The 18,055-nt window shown below is 34.9% G+C and overlaps 1 protein-coding gene across 14 annotated transcripts in view; it reads left to right on the top strand.

The window, feature by feature from the left end:
• The window catches only part of DMD (dystrophin), a 2,622,506-nt gene that overhangs the window by 974,046 nt on the left and 1,630,405 nt on the right, over positions 1 to 18,055 (top strand). For 12 of the 14 annotated variants that reach the window (XM_021079543.1, XM_021079551.1, XM_021079550.1 and 9 more), the window contains 2 exon segments: positions 1,148 to 1,329; positions 2,529 to 2,660. In XM_021079543.1, coding sequence (XP_020935202.1) covers positions 1,148 to 1,329; positions 2,529 to 2,660 — 314 coding nt within the window. 14 annotated transcript variants of the gene reach the window in all.

Below are 18,055 nucleotides of genomic sequence, written 5' to 3'. Positions count from 1 at the left end.
ACAATTGTTCTGATTAATCATGTTCCGGCTACTTGTGAAGGGATGGATTAAATGACCTGTTCGACCTCCTTTTATGCTTGTGGATTTGAAATTTGACTCTTGACTTTTTTACTCACAATCAGAACACCTGACCAGAATATACATGTTTAACTTAAAACAGATCTTTTAATGCTAGATAAGCTAGGAAAAATGCCTGGCATATTCCTGCAAAGTTGTCCTGGCCTCCTGCCAGGACTTATGTTTTAACATTTCTAGGATTAATGATATACTTCACATAAAGGCTTATTTTTACATTTTGCTTCCCTGGAATGAACACAGTGGGGAAATTGTAATGGTATATAGTAAAAAGCTTTTGAAGGAGCTGCCACTTATTATATATGTTATTATGAATTATTATTGACTTTAAATGCTGGATTTCTTTCATTCCCTAGATATGGCAAAGGACATAATGTCAGATCAACTTTAGGTGAAGGACTTTTAAATTTATCTCTAAAGTCTGAGAAGGAAAGCGACAACTGACTTTAACAGATGCACTAATGTAAACAAATATTTTAATGTACTTAAGGAATATTACAAATCATTATACATATGGTATATAGTTGTTTTATTTTATTTTGATTGTAGAAATACGTGGTTTGTTTCAACACAGAGACATTATTTTGTTCTTACATGCTTAATCACCAGTAAAAATTTGATGAGGAGGTACAAGCTTTCTTTACTGGAAGCCAAGGCATTGAACTCTTTAGTGTGATTATTTAATTACCAATGCACCATTTTAATTGACATGCTATTATAACTTTCCATGGAAAGGAAGGTGTAATCTTTTATTTTTGTTTCTTATCTAATGAAAATCACTGTCTTAGATGGGTTAGTTTGGCAATTTGACTTTGGAAAAAGTACTGTGGAATGAAGTTTTTATGTGAACAAGGAAAAGAAGTTAACTTTAGTGCTCATCTCATTGGTCTGCCAAATTGGAAGGACATTTTAGGCCTGATTATCATGTTCTAATTAGTCTCTGGAGGACATTCATGGACAATCGAGTGCTCATTAATCTGTCTTCTTCCTGTAACATTGATTTGTCCATTCCTCTTCTAGAAACTCAAATATAGAAACCAAAAATTGATGTGTGGTATTAATGTGCTTACAGATGTTGCCACCACTTATCCGGATAAGAAGTCCATCTTAATGTACGTCACATCACTCTTCCAAGTTCTGCCTCAACAAGTGAGCATTGAAGCCATCCAAGAAGTGGAAATGTTGCCACGGCCATCTAAAGTTACTAGAGAAGAACATTTTCAATTACATCATCAAATGCACTATTCTCAACAGGTAAAAGTTCGAAAGGATAACTAATGTCAATGATAATTTCTATTATATATGCATTTAGTTATCATACACACATATCTATATTGTCTATGGATATGTACATGTATATCATACCTATATGACATAGTGTATATGTTCATATATTACACACACATACATGTTCAAAATATATGTATATACCTTAATGTGTTTGTATGTGCGTGTGCATTGTGTGTGTGTATTTGCAGATAGAGATAGAACGAGAGAGAGAGAACACTCTGTAAACCTAAATTTTATCTGATATCATAGGCTATAATGTTGTTTTTCAAAGCACATTAGAATAGTTTCCTATTGATATGCACCATAATATAGGAATATGGGGCACAGAATATTTTGCATTTCCATTGTGTAAGATGAAATAAAATAAGACTCTTATGCATATTAAACTTTCCATCAACCAGAGCAAGGAACAAGAGCAAGAGCTAAGACAAGCACTCTGTTTAATAATATTATCTTATTTTTAGTGGTAACTTGCTGATGTATTAACAGATTTTGGTTATTCAAGGTATTATTTTTGATAAAAGTAGTTTAAATGAAAAATAAATGGAGAATATATATGATAAGGATTTTTATTATATTATTGTATAGAATCCAGTGTAAGAATCTATTACAGGGCTTGTTCTTCCCAATGGATATTTAGGGTGTTTTCTTTTACTTTCTTTGACACAAATAAGGGATGAAAAAGCCCATAGCAAATTTTCTGCTGAAGGCGTGGAAAGCTCTTAGGCCTAATTTTCTCACTCTACTTGAGCTAATTCTATATTTAGCTTATGAAAGCTTCTGTCCTTTCTAGAGTATTGACATGATGCATTCTGGTTTTGTTTACTTTGGGTTCAGAGAAAATTGCTTTTGGATGCTTGTTTTGCCCCGATTGAAGAGCACCATCCTGCATCAGTGCTGGGAGTGTGTCAGTATGGAATCCTTATGGTTAAATCCTCTCCTCCTCTCTTCCCTGATTACCTGTTCACCAACTTCACAGGAACACCACAATTCCTAGAGTGTCCCAACTTCTAATACCACTTCTATGCATTTAGGATTAAATTTTCTACCTCAATGTTTCTATTTAATAGTCATTTTTCTAGTGTGTGGAAAAGCAGTCTTTCCAGGGTTACTGATGTTGTCTCCTCCTCCTCTCTATCCCCCTCCCCTGAACCCTTCTGCAGATCACAGTCAGTCTAGCGCAGGGCTATGAACGAACTCCTTCCTCTCCTAAGCCTCGGTTCAAGAGCTATGCCTACACCCAGGCTGCTTATGTCACCACCTCTGACCCCACACGGAGCCCATTTCCTTCACAGGTCTGTCAACATTTACTCTCTGTTCTGCAAACCAAAGAGCTTCTTCATCCAAAATAATCTAACATGGTTTTTGTTTATTTGGATTTTGCAGTGCTCTTTTCCCCCTCCTCCATCAAGAGCTGTTTCATTGTTCCTAGTCATATTTGTTGTTCCCAGTCATATTTGATACTTCACATGGTGCTGTTTTGTTATTGAAACCTTTCTAGGTTGAACATATGTCAATTCTTCATGAATGGGGGATTCTTATAATAGTGATTTGTACTTTCATTGTATAAGAAATGTAAGATTATCTTTTATAAAGGCTACCAATGGTTATACCGAAACACAAAGGTCATTAAAGAGAGCTCATTTAAAACAATGGGAAAATGGATGTAGTTTGCTAGTCACATTATTTGGGGAGATTTTTCTAAGTATCTGATACTTAAAGAAAATACATATTCTTTATAGATGCCTTTATTATATTTTCACTCTGTAAATATGTGCTTATATTCCATTTGAGAAAAATATAACTGCAAGCTTCTTCTTATGATATATTTTATTTTTGCCAATGGAAACTTGTATACAGCAGACTCTGTAGTATTTATAAAAGAAAGTCACACTCAAACCAGGTCAGATTCTATGCACCATTTAATACTTTCCACATAAGGAATCTTCTCAGTGGAGTTTGCCATCATTATTGCAATGTTGTAGAAAATCTAAAAATACAAGAAATTATAGTCTTGTATATGTTAGAGCATGGAAATGAAATGTGCTAGAATTGCTGAATTTGCTAAAATTTACTTTAAAAGAAAATTTCATTGATTTTGCTTAGTGGAGCAATTTTAAAAGTTCTTGAGGAAGTGACTTTTGTCAGAACTACACTCTGAATGGGAATTTAGAAATTATCGTTTTGATTCTATTAGAGAAAATATATATTTTTGGAGACTCATTGATTTTTTTCAAATAGTGGTTGTATTTAATTAGGGATTTATTTGGTGTGGTTAATTGATCTGTGAGGCTGAAGAATTTTAACACAGAAAGATTCCCCCAGGGAAACATATTTTAGGGCATACTATGCCCTTTATCCTTGGCTAGTTTTTCTTGCAAAGCTGAACAGAGGAGACTGGGTGAGAATGTTTGTGTAACTCAGTATCTCCAGTTAAATCCCTGTCCACACTTTCACAAAGCCAAGCTGAACAAGAAACAAATCTTCAACAGGCAACTTAATCATTTTCCTCATTATGGGTAAATAAAAATAATTCTGCCGCACATTACTGAATGTTTACTATATGCCATGTTTATACATTATATGATCTAATAATAATCTCATAACAACTCTTACAGGTGGGAGGTACTCCTTTATCCCCATTTTACGTATATCCACCCTTTTCTTTTTCCTCCTTCTCCCTCTCATGCTTTTGACTCTCCGTGACTCTTTAGGCTTTTTTAAAAATCACCATCCTCCCACTGGAAATCCCAAGACTTAAAGAATAGGTGTTGTACATCTTACAATAAAGGAATGTAAGCCAAGACAAAAAGAGGTATTTTTCCTTCTCATTATCACTTTATTGAGCTGCCTTTTCAGGGTTTTCTCCACTGCCTATTCTGGCAGCACATTTTTACCTCATTACCATCTTATTAAGACATTGCTCAGGTATGACTCCTTAATGAGGTATTTATAAATGGACTTAATTTTGCCAGATTATATTTATTCACTCAACATTTGGCTAAGTATTACAAATTATGTAATATATCGTAAAATTTCAACAATTCACTTATCTGTTTTATTTAGCATAAACCATTGAAATAAACCCATTGCTATCCTTTAGAAAAGAAGAAACATGAATCACAATTGATGGGGAAAGATGTTCTGCCTGTTTCTAAAGGAAGCACATTGGAAGGTGTTGTTACACATAGTTAAGTTTGATAAGTTTGTGTCTTAACTATTTACTCAGAAAATTTTTTAAAGTAATTTCTCAGAAGGGCTGCCCCCTACAGGTCATATCTGATCCACTTCAAATGACAGGCCATAATGGATTCCATTAGAAAGGTTTAGTTCAGGTGTTTACTTGGTGGTCTGTAAGAAAGGTGAAGTTTTCCATAACAGAAGAGAGAGCCATGAGGGTGACTGTGCCCTATGGAAAACATAACATGCTTGAATTATCTCCCAAGTTCCCAATATCTTAGAAACATCAGTTATCCCCATCTGTCCCAACTTGGAAAATCTGATTTATGGTCATTGTAGGTTGTGGATGTGTTGAAGTGTAGCAATCTGACCTACTTCAGGATCTCTGCCTATAAGTCATTTTTTTTCATAATTTGCCAAAAAGAAATACTATCTGGTGTGAACCCTAAGTTTTCCTTCATTGTATCACTTAACTGCCATCTATTCTTAGATGGAGGTCATCCTTTTTATTGTTATACTGAGTTTCTATTTTTATGACTTTGATCATGCCTCACATTCAACTCTAATCTTATATCAAAAATCTCCAATGTCTTTTTCACTTTCCATTTCTCTCTTTCTCCTGGAGCCTCACCCTGGCCAAAACTGTAGGTATACACCTCCTCTCTCCAAACATGCTACTCCATTTTATCTTGTTAATGCACCGTTATGTGACTCTTTCTTTCCCTCATCATTTTTTTTCCAGTCTATACTTTATATATTCATTTTTTTATTCAACAAATAATTCTATTTGGTCACCAGATCCAGTGTTTTTTAATCACCTCACAGGCTTTCTACTATCACTGAAACACTTTTCTTACAGCATCTAGACTTACCAAGTTCTCCACCTCTCGCTGTTCTGTATGTTTTTCATTATCTAGCTCTTTCTTCTCTTCCAACTCCCTTAGCATAAAAATCTTATGTGAGATCCTTTGACCCTCTATTTTGTCCATGCTCACACGCTCTCCCTCTCTTGTTTTCTCTCTCCAATATGATTTAATCTTTTGACTTGAAGCTGTATGCACATGATCATTGTATCTTTTTTTCACCACTTCCAATCTCTCTTGAGTAACAGCCTCATTTCCAATTCATTTCCAGTTCTTTGATGTGTATCTAAACCTGATGTCCACTGATTTTTCAAACTTACTTTGTCCTGAAGTGAAATTTGTTTCATTGCTCACAAACCTGTTTGTTGTTTTTTTGTTATGTAGATGAGGATGCTATTCAGCAGTTTTTGAAACTTAAATATGTGATATATTCTTTTGTCTCCATAGTGTTGAGATATTCAATAATGAGACATGTATTGTCAATTCTTTCTTCATAGTGTTTCTCCATTAAGTTATGTCCCCTCAGCATTCATATATGTCCTCTGATTCAGGCCCTCAATACGTGTCTTTTAGATTATAGAAATAGCTTTGCAATCAGTATCACTCTTTATAGCTTCGTCCCCTCTAAATCAGATTAGATTTTCTTATTAACAGCTTTAATAATTCAGAAAACTTTCTTCACTTCCTTTTGACTTTATAACAACTCCATTCTCCCACATTTCATCAAGAAGCTCCATGATATATTAACAATTTATATTTTCATGCTTGTTTGACACTAATCTATTTTATGTTTTCTTTATTCTAACCAAATTAAATTACTTTCTCTCCTGCCTAAGTGCCAAGCAATTTCTTATCTTAGCCTTTATGGTTCTCTCAGCCTAGAATGACTTATGTCTCCTTTTCAAATTGGTCAATACAATCCAAATTTCAAGTCCTATCCAATAAGTGGCAGAGCCTGGATTCAAGTTCAGATTTATCTAACTCCAAGCCCATGTTAATTACACTAAGTACCACTGACTTTTCTCTACTATGATTCTCACACATGGAGTAGTATTCATTTATGTTGTCATTTTACATTTATTTATTTAATCACCTATTATGTGTCAGGTATTATTATAGGATGAAATGATACATCAATAAACAAATATACAAAATAATTCCTGCCTTAATGGAGGGCATATGTTTATGGGAGAGTCATAACATGAACATGTAAAATAAATAAAATAATGTTTCAAATAATATGAAAGTGATATACATTAAGTAAAGTAAAATTTAGTAATAAGTATAATAGAAAAGTGCTAAAAAGAAAATAAAATGAAAGAAGAAGGTAAAATATGCAGTACTTGGTGGAAGAAAGTTAAAATTTCAGTTTGGGTAGTCAGAGAAGGATTCACTAAGAAAGTACATATTATAAATAAAGAGTGGAAAGAGCTATGGGTATCTGGGGAAAGACACAACCATTAGAAAGAAGCACAGAGAGTGCAAAATCCCTGAATTATGGGAATACTTGGACATTTCAAGGAAAGGTATGGGTGAGGGGCACAGTGCTAGGAGATGATGTCTGAGTTGTAATAATGGATCAGGGCCTTATAAGTAATGGTGAAGACTTAGGTTTTTATTACCAATCAGGTAGGGAGTTATTGGAGAAGTGACATAAACACATTATTTCAGCATAGCTGCTGTGAAGAGAATAAGCTCCAGGGATAAGGACAGAAGCAAGGAGGCTAGCTAGAATGCTAGTGTAGTAATCCAGGCAGATATGACAGGGGCTTGGATTTGGATTATTTTTCTTTTTTTCCCTCATTTTTTTAAAACTGTAGACAAATACTCATAACATACAAGTCACCATTTTAACCATTTATAAGTGTGCAGTTCAGGGAGTATTAAATATATTCATAATTGTGAAACCATCATCACCATTCATCTCCAGAATTCTTTTTATCTTGAAAAGTAGTAATCTCTCTATCTGTGAAAAAATAAATCCGCATGACTCCCTCCCTCCAACATGGTCAATCTCCATTCTACTCTCTGTTTCTATGAGTTTGGCTTTTTTTTTTTTTACTAAAAAAGATTCAATATATAAAATGAGATCATAAAATATTTGTCTTTCTGTGTCTGGCTTATTTCACCTAGCATGATGTCATCCATGTTCATTTATGTTGTCTCAAATGTCGGAATTCCCTTCCTTTTTTTCTTTTTTTGCTTTTTTAGGGCCACACCCACAGCATGTGGAGGTCCCCAGGCTAGGGGTAGAATCAGAGCTGGAGCTGCCAGCCTATGCCACATCCACAACAATGCCAGATCTGAGCCACGTCTATGACCTACACCACAGCTCATGGCAATGCTGAATCCTTAACCCACTGAGCAAGGCCAGGGATAGAACCTGTGTCCTCATGGATGCTAGTCAGATTTGTTTTCCGCTCAGCCACAAATGGAACTCTACCTTCTTTTTTTAAGGCTGACTAATATTCCATTGTATGTATAGATCTATACATAGATACACATATACCATATTTTCTCCATTCATCCATTGACCAATATTTAGGTCTGTTTTCATATCTCGGCTATTGTGACTAATGCTGCAGTTAACATGGGAGTGCAGATATGTCTTTGAGATACTGTCTTTCATTCTCTTTGGATATATACTTAGAAACAGAATTGCTGGATCTTATGGTTGTTCTTTTTTTAATTTTTGAGGAATATCCTTATTGTTTTTGTAATGATTCTACCAATAAGTATGATGCATAAAAATTGAATTCTGAATATTTTTTGGATAACCTACAGGGTTTGCTAATTCATTGTGGTACACATGTTAGCTATATTTTTTTAAGAATATTTAATTGTGTTATAAGAATACCAAAATGATAGATAAAACTTCTAAGAGACATTAAACATAAATTGTACATAAACTAATAGCTTATGAAACATAAGTAAAACCCATGTATTAAATATAGCTAATGAGCAAATAGCTTGTGAGACATAGGCAGAGGTCAAAATGTGGTAACTATCAATAGTAACCTAACCTATTACATACATTAAAAATAGACATAATAAATAGTAGAATACACAAGAGTGCTGCTTATGGATGGAAAGAGATGAAGAGACTAATATATGATGATATCACCTCTGGGCTGAGAGCTACATCATCCCTAAATTGACCACCTACTAACAATACTCACTGTGGTCTTATAGCCTCCTAAGTGCCTTACATAAAAATGCAAATAAATTCTACACCTTTTTAGCAGACTAACTGATCAGCTATAGCTGTAGGTCAGATATACTTGTTTCTACTTCTCTACAGTAGAGCAGGTGTATGTGGTGGTTTTAGGTGTGTTGTCTATTGGACCCCTTGTTCAAGTCTCACCTCTGATGCTCTCCACCACACCATTAACAGAGAAGGCAAAACATCTGAATAGTGTACACCTTAAGATTTAAAGAGTGCAGTGGTCCTTCTGTTTGACCTTATCCTGATTGAATTACACCCTCCATCTGTTTCAACTTGCTTCTTTCCATATGCTTTAAAATGATTTAATAAATGTTGTGATTTGAACATGTTAATTTAGTTGGTGAGCTTTTCTGTTTATGATCTCTGGGACAGCATACCTAGTAGCAAAATTGGAGGCCACTGTAGCATCAAGATCATGTTCCACATGACATAGTGGTATAAGTTATGAAAGAATTTGAGAAACCAAGGATTACTGCAAGATTTTTGTTTAATCAGTAAGAAGAGTTGAATTGCCACCAACAATGATAGGATAGACTATAGGAGAAGCAGGTCTTTTTGAGTAAGATCAGAAGCTCAGTTTTGAACATGTTAATCTTTTTTTTCATTTTTTTAATTGAACTATAGTTGTTTTACAATATTGTGATGATTTCTTCTCTACAACAAAGTGATTCAGTTATACGTGTACACCTATCCATTCTCTTTCAGATTCTTTTCCCACATAGATTATCACAGAACATTTTAATATTTTTTTAAAAAATTAAATTGAAATATAACTGACATACAACATTGTATTTGTTTCAGGTGTAAAACATAATAATTCAATATTTGTGTATGTGATCACCATAGTAAGTATAGTTAATATCCGTCACCATATACAGTTACAGAATTTTTTCCTTTGGATGAGAACTTTAAAAATGTGTTCTCTTAGCAATTTTTAAATATGCAATGTTACTATTGTTGTGGTTTTTATTTGCATTTTCTTATGATTAGTGATGCTGACCATCTTTTGGTGTGCCTGTTGGCTATTTGTATGGCTTCTTTGGAAAACTGTATATTCAGATCCTATGCCCACTTTTAATTGGGTTATTTGCTTTTTTGCTATTGAAGTATATGAGTTCTTTATATATTTTGTATATTAACCCCTTATCAGTTATATTATTTACAAATATTTTCTCTCATGTCTAGGTTGCCTTTTCATTTCTTTGATGGTTTCCTTTGCTGTATAGAAGTATTTTAGTTTGATGTAGTCCCACTTTATTTTTGCTTTTGTTGTCTTTGGTTTTAGTATCAGATCCAAAACATCATTGGCAAGACCTGTGTCAAGGAGCTTATTGCTTATGTTTTGTTCTGGCAGAATTATGGTTTCAGGTTTTACATTCAAGTCTAATCCACTTTGAGGTGATTTTTTGTGTGAAGTGTAAGATAGTAGTCTAGTTTCATTCTTTTGCTTGTGCCTGTGCAGTTTTCCCAGCATCACTTATTGAAGAGACTGTCCTTTCCCCTTGTATATTCTCAGCTCCTTTGTTATAAAATAATTGACTATATGTATGGGTTTATTTCTGGGCTCTCTATTTTTTTTCTACTTATCTTTGTGCCTGTTTTTATGACAGTACTATGCTTTTTTGATTACCATAGTTGTGTAATATAGTTTGAAATCAGGGAGCTTGATGCTTCCAGCTTTGTTCTTCTTTCTGAAGATTGCTTTGGCTATTCTGGGTCTTCTGTGGTTCCATACAAATTTGTGGATTGTTCTATTTCTCTGAAAAATGCGATTGGAATTTTGATAGGGATTGTATTGAATCTGCAGATTACCTTGGGTAGTAGGGATATTTTAACAACATTAATTCTTCCAATTCATTTGTTTGTCTTCTTTAATTTCTTTAGTCAGTGTCTTATAGTTTTTCAGTGTGTAGGTGGTTCACCTCCTTGGTTAAATGTATTGCTATGTGATTTATTATTTTTGATGCAATTGTAAATGGCATTATTCTCTTAATTTCTCTTTCTGCTGGTTTATTTTCAGTATATAGAAACACAACAGATTTCTGTATATTGATTTTGTATCATGCAGCTTTACTGAATTTATTTATTAGTTCTAGCCATTTTTTGGCGGTGTCTTTAGGGTTTTCTATATATAATATCATGTCATGTGCAAATAGTGACAACTTTATTTCTTGCTTTACAATTTGGATGCATTTTATTTATTTTTCTTGCCTAATTTTTCTGACTATGACTTCCAAAACTATGTTGAATAAAACTGGGGAGAGTAGGCGTCCTTGTGTTCTTGATCTTAGAGGGAAAGCTTTCAGATTTTTGCCATTGAATAGGATGTTAGCTATGGGCTTGTCATATACGGCCTTTATTATGTTGAGTTAATCTCTTCTGTACCCAGTTTATGGTGAGGTTTTTTCTTTATCATTAATGGATATTGAATTTTGTCAAATTCTTTTTCTGCGTCTATTGAGATGATAATATGATTTTTATCCTTTATTTTGTTTTATCACATTGAACATGTTAATCTTGAGATGCTTATGAGACTTGAATATACATAAATGTGTGTTTCTAAGATCAGAGATGAGCGTAAGTAATTTGGAAGTCATCAACAACATAGACAGTATTTAAATCCATTGACATGGATGAGATCACCTAGAGAAAAAAAAGTCCCCTGAATGAGATCACCTAAGGCTAAAAGATGAGAAGGAATCAACAGAAAGGATTGCTAGAAAGAGGAGCGGAAGAAGGGGGAATGTGTGGTTGTAGAACCCAGGAGAAGAAAGTGTTTTGGGGAGAGAAGAGTGTTTAGCAGCATTAACTATTGGTGATTAGTTCAAGTAACATTGGCACTGAAAATTAACCAGTGAAATATCAGTGGGATAGGATCCCTGAGAAATCTTGATATGTAGCAAGCATTTATCACAGTGGATTTACTAATAACACCTCTATTCACTTAGAAAACTGTCCCATTATGGCCAATAAGTTATATGTGCACTCTAGCTGATATTTGCTTTGATAAGAGCAGTTTCAGTGGAATGCAGTCCTTTGGAGGTATTGTTAGTTGGGGTGGGTTAAAGAGGGAATGAAAGTGAGGGCTACCTGCATTGTAACACTTAAAAACCTACACTGAAGGAGTTCCTGTCGTGGCGCAGTGGTTAAGGAATCCGACTAGGAACCATGAGGTTGTGGGTTCAATCCCTGACCTTGCTCAGTGGGTTAAGGATCCGGTGTTGCCGTGAGCTGTGATATAGGTTGCAAACGCGGCTCGAATCCCACGTTGCTGTGGCTCTGGCCTCGGCTGGTGGCTACAGCTCCGATTTGACCCCTAGCCTGGGAACCTCCATATGCCGCTGGAAGCAGCTCTAGAAAAGGCAAAAAGACAAAAAAACAAAACAAAACAAAACAAAAAAACAAAACAAACAAACAACAAAAAAACCCTACACTGAAGAGTTTATGTCCATGTGAACAAAAGCCTGTATCTCTAAGATGATCCTATTCTTCTAACTGATTATGAATCTCTATATTAGTTTCCCCTTGCAGCTGTAGTAAATAACCACAAATTTAGTGGCTTAAAACAACACCAATTTGTTATCTTCAGTTTAGAAGTTCATTATGGGTCTCACTGGGCTAAAGTAGAGTGTTAGCAGGACTGCCTTCCTTCTGGAGACTCTAGGGAAGATTTCATTTCCTTGTCTTTTTCAGCTTTTAAAAAGCTGCCCACATTCCCTGACTCATGACCCCTTCCATCTTCAAAGATAACAAGGGCAAATTGAGTCTTTCTCTCATCACCTTGCTTTGACCTTCACTTCTGTCTCTCTCTTCCACTTTGAAGGACTCATGAATACATTGGGCCCACCTGAATAATATAGAAAACTGTATCTTAAGGCTAACTTATCAGCAAACAATTTCATTTGCAACCTTAATGCTTCATTGCCATGTAAAGTAACATATTCACATGTTCCAGAAGATTAAGACATGGACATCTTTGCGGGGGAGGGTTTTCTGGTTGCCACTGTCTAATATCATGGGATGTGAATCTTAGGAAGGCATCCAGTACCTGCCAGCTAACAATAAAACTGATATCACATGGCTTTTCCAAGGTGCCTCAAAGCCTCAAGTTGTACCCTTCCTCTTATGTGGACTGTATATGAACTCCATTCTTCTAGAGACACTGTGAAACCACCTGTATGCTGGAAATTATGTAGAAGAAAAAGAAACAAACAAACAATGACATACCTGTATTTCCTCATATAAAGGCAGATCTTTGTGTTCCTTGCACAGCTTAGGGCATTCACTTAATAAACATTTTGCGTCTCAAGCAATGTCTTCTACTCTCTAATAAGCTCACAAAACAGAGGAATTAGGCTTTGGGAAGTCACCCATACTTTGCCTATGCTCTTATAATTTTACGAAAATAAAATTGAATCATATACCTGTCAATCTTGGCCGCACAAAAAAGCAGCACCTCTCTTCTTTAACTAACATTTTCAGTTTTTAAAAAGCTTTTGAACACGTCTTATTTGGCTAGTACAATAATCATGTGGAGTGATCTTATTAAGGCTCATTTTAAGGTAGGGGAAATTTAAATGGAATGAAAAGTTTGTTCAAACAGTAACTGGCAAAACTGGGACTCAAACCAGCTGTCATATCTTCCAGAACATTTTGATGTTTCACTATTTGAAACTCTCTGCCAGAGGGTTTGTTCCTTTTTCATCACCATTCTCCTCAGTCTACTTATATTTATAAATACTGAAAGGCACTTGGAAAGAAAAAGAAATCTTTCTTTTCCTCCTCTTTGGCTGATGAACAATAGTTATCTACCTCCTGGGAACATGCCTTCCACCAATAGGACAGATAAATAATTATTTGTGCATTTGTGAAATAAGCAGTTGAACATTTAAAATAGAGGTACCAAACATAACATATGTGGAAACACTACAGAAAGCATACTCTATATTAGAAAAATATGTAACATGCTGTAAAAGTAGTAATTATACACAAACAGGAAAACTGGCTCTTGTAATAACACAGAGGCAAAATAGAAAAACCATATTTATGGGTCTTTTCAAAATAAAGTTGAAGTTGATAAAAACAGAGTGATCTCTTTGTATTTTAGATGACAGATATTCATAAAGTATACAGTTAGGTGGAAATGCAGTGAATGACACTATATAGCTAAAAAATATTTTCAAGTTTGTTCAGAAGCACAAAAGACCCATAATAGCCAAAGACATCCTGAAAAAGAAAAATGGAGTTGGAGGAATCAGGCTCCCTGGCTTCAGACTATACTATAAAGCTACAGACATCAAAAGTGCATGGTGCTAGTACAAAGACAGAAATATAGATCAGTGGAACAGGAGAGAAAGCCCAGAATTCAACCCACACACCTACAGTCAACTCATCTATGACTAAGGAGGCAAGGATATACAATGGAGAAAGGACAGCTTGTTCAATAATTGGTGCTTGGAAAACTGGACAGCCACATGGAAAAGAAGGAAATTAGAACACTCCCTAACACCATACCCAAAAATAAATTCCAAATGGATTAAAGACCTAGATATAAGGCCAGGCACTATAAAACTCCTAGAGGAAAACATAGGCCAAACCCTCTCTGACATAAACGATAGTAACATTTTCTCAGATCCACCTCTTAGAGTAATGATACTATATAGCTAAAAATGGCATTTCTATGTTCACAAACTGAAAGAAATGAAAAGTGCCCATCATACAAAATGTGCTCATGCCCTCAATGTGTCTATTCAGACACAATTCATGCTTCTCACAGGTTTAGGCCTAGTCCTGAAATGATCCAATCCCACTGTTTCTTCTACCTACCAACTAGTAGTTTCCACACCAATTTCTTGCCATAACCTCAAGTTAAATGTATTTAAAGCTGACCTCATATTGATCCATGGGGCCAAAGCTCTCTTCTGACATTTATTCTCATCCAGTCATGAACCCATCTAGCCATGTGTGACTCCTCCCTAATTCCCTCATGCCTAATTAGTTCTCAGTTTCTACCCATTGCTACTGTGGATTATTTCTAGAACCGTTGCTCTCCTGAAAAGCAAGAATTTCAACTTCATCTGATCTGGCAGTCCTTGTCAATCTTATCTATGATTCTCTTCCTTAATACACTCCCCTTTACATCTGGTTCTTGCTTTACATCATGTCTTTAAGTTATGCTATTCAATTATTTTACTTCCTCCTCATTCTCTTTGCTTCTTGTTCTTTCTTTCTTTCAAGTGTACATCCCAGTTTGTGTACCCTCTCCCATCTACACTGGAATTCTCTGTAATAATGACTGGCCTTAGATGTTTCAGGAGTTGAGTGATAAATTGAGGGAAGTCAGTCATCTCATCAAGAGTTCTATATATCAATTTTTATTTAACTTATTTTTTTCCCACAGGATATGTATGAATATGATTTAAAATAAAGAGGATAAAATCAATTAAAATATATTCAACTTGTTTTAAGCGTCATAACTTGCAAATGTGTAATTTAAATGTGTAAAATACAAAAAAATTTTCATCTCCTTGCCACTCCATGTGTGTGTGTATGTGTGTGTGTATGTGTGTATGTGAAATTTCAACTCTTTGCATTTTTTCTTACTGTGAAAGAGACTGAGCATCTTCACATGTGCTTAAGCAGGATTTCTTTTTCTGAGAAATTTTCGTGTTTCCCAGTTGTTATCAATTGGAATAGTATCTTTTCTTATCAATTTGCAGAGATTATTTATATTTTAAATGCATTAGCCATCTTTTGTGACATGGAATACAAATAATTTTCAATTTGTTACTTGTCTTTTGAATTTGTAGTGTTTTTCTCTATTCAAAATATTTTATGTTGTTTTAAATTCTTTAATATTTTATTTGGTGATTTTTTTGTTGGCAAGGAGAGGTCACATTCATTAATAACTGTTATTGAAAGGGTGCTTAAAAAAGATTCTCCCATGCTTTCTTCTAGTTTTCTTTTTTAAACTTTGATGCTACTAGAACTGTTGCAAACTGTAAAGTTGAGAACAATTTTTTTCCCCAGAAGCTACCTAGTTGTTGGAACCATTTATGGATTCATGTATGTATCATAGTCTAAGTGTATTCCTCTTTTAAAAATGAGGAAACATTTCAAGAAGCTCCTCCCTGGCATAATTCCCTTGCATTTATTGGACAGGATTATTTCACATCCTCATGCCTAAATCAGTAAGGGAAAACAGAACATATTACCATGACTGGCTTGAACCAATCAAATGTCAGCCATCCTTGAACCATATAGCCAAATGAAATAGTGTGATTCCTGAATCAAAGCAGATTTTATTAGGAAGTATAAAAGAAAAGGAATGTTGTGTAAGCAGTCAGAAGTTTGCGTTACATTATCCTAGGGCTTGATAAAGGCCTGAAATTGCACTATTACTAGGAAGGTAGTTGAGATAAACAAAGATATGCACTCGATACTCCAAAAGCAGGGAAACATTCATTTATGAAAACTCAAAATGAAACCACATTTACCCACAGAAGCATCACTTCTTGAGAAGAAAAGTATGAGTTAAGCAAAAAGGAAGGAGTTCAAAGTCTGGCATCAGAGAGATGCAGGATTATGTTCAAGCTCCATCACTTTCTAGCTATGCGTCCTTAACAGAGTTTCTTGCCCTTTCTGAGCCTCCATTTCCTCATGTGTATAATATATAACTCAAGGAACTGTTAAGAGGATTCAGTAAATTAAATTATATAGAGAACTTTCCATGGCAAAAGCACAGTGTAAGTTCTTAAAAAGTGGTACCAATATCATGATTTCCTTTTTTTTTTTTTTTTTTTTTTTTAGAGCCACACCTGCGGCATGTGAAGGTTCCCAGGCCCCAAGCTAGGGGTCTAATGGGAGCTACAGCTGCCAGCCTATGCCAGAGCCACAGCAACGCAGGATCTGAGCCACGTCTGTGACCTATACCACAGCTCACAACAACGCCGGATCCTTGACCCACTGAGAAAGTCCAGGGATTGAACCTGCAACCTCATGGCTCCTAGTTGGATTCGTTTCCTCTGCGCCACAACAGGAACTCCCCCAATATCATGATTTCTTAATTCAATACATCAGGTATTAAATGTTAAGAGAGAATCTATGTTCCAAACAAATTTATAAATAAACTTTTGAACAAGAACCTGTATAGAGTTTGACAATTAACTGAGTTAATATACCAGATAAAAATTTCTCAGGGAACGGATATACTTTTTCATTCTCAAGTTGCTGAGAAATAGTCTTGGCACCATGCAAAGTAGCATATAGCTACTCCCTTCTAAAGCAGAAAAAAAAAAAAAGTGCCCATAGGTGATTTTAGGCTCAGTGTTCCTGTCAAAAGAAAGTAGCGGAAGGGGATTCACTCTGTCTCTGCCATTAGACCCTCCCAAGATAACTTGTCCTGCAGACTGAATGCAGATTGTGCAGAAGAATTGGCAAACAAGGGGTGCAGAGCCAGCCGGTGGGGAGCTCTCCTTAGATTAAAAGCACCATTGATCTGATTCATGGAAGCATTTATACTTTCTGATGTGACTGAACAAGTGACCTAGAAAGAGAATTGTCAGATTTGAGCTCGGCTCTAAAGATTGGCTCATTGAAAATTTCCAAGCAGAATTTTGAAAATGGAGGGAACATCTGAAAGAGTGTATGTAATAATATTTCTTTGAACAAATACATCCTTACCCTTCCATTTTTTTAATCTATATAATAGAAAAAGGGAAAAAGAAATCCACCTGGCTAAGTTACAGCATCTGAAATGTTTTTGAATTTTTCAATGTCACCTACACAAAATTCTGATATTTAGAATCAGATTTTTGAAAACAGACAGCCTAAAATTAGAGGTATAGATTTTATTCATTTACTCAATCAGTAGGTATTGAGCACACACTATATACTAGAACTCTTCTAGTTCCTGAAAGTCTTTCCATAAACAACATGGAAATACTTTCATGAAGCTTAATTTGTAGATGGGAAAGAAGACTAAAATGTTTGAAAAATCAAATTAAAATGATTATAAGTCATTTTAGTCACTGTGAAGGAAAGAAACAAGATCTGAAATTTTTTAAATAATGGAACTATTAAGATAAAAGGAGTATTCTATGACTGAAAGTGTCAGGTGAATCTTCTCTTGACCTGAAAACAAGAGGGTGAGAAGAAGCAAATCTTCAAACTCCAGCTCTACTATTTTAATAATTTTTTGTGGGACTTCAAAATACTGTTTTCTGACTATGACTTGGTTTTCTCATTGTTAAAATGGAGATAATTTCTATTTTACATTGTGACTTAAATGATTAACACATGGCTTATATGAAAAAAAGCCTTCACTCTTTTATACAATAGGCACAAAATAAGTATTTAAGGGTGAAGAAATGTTTATAATCATGCAGATCAACCGTATTTGGTGTTAAAGGTATAAATTATG

The sequence above is a fragment of the Sus scrofa genome, chromosome X (assembly GCF_000003025.6).
Source record: "Sus scrofa isolate TJ Tabasco breed Duroc chromosome X, Sscrofa11.1, whole genome shotgun sequence".
Classification (NCBI taxonomy): Eukaryota; Metazoa; Chordata; class Mammalia; order Artiodactyla; family Suidae; genus Sus; species Sus scrofa.
The sequence above is the reverse complement of the archived record's forward strand: the minus strand, read 5'-3'. Positions and strand labels throughout refer to the sequence as shown.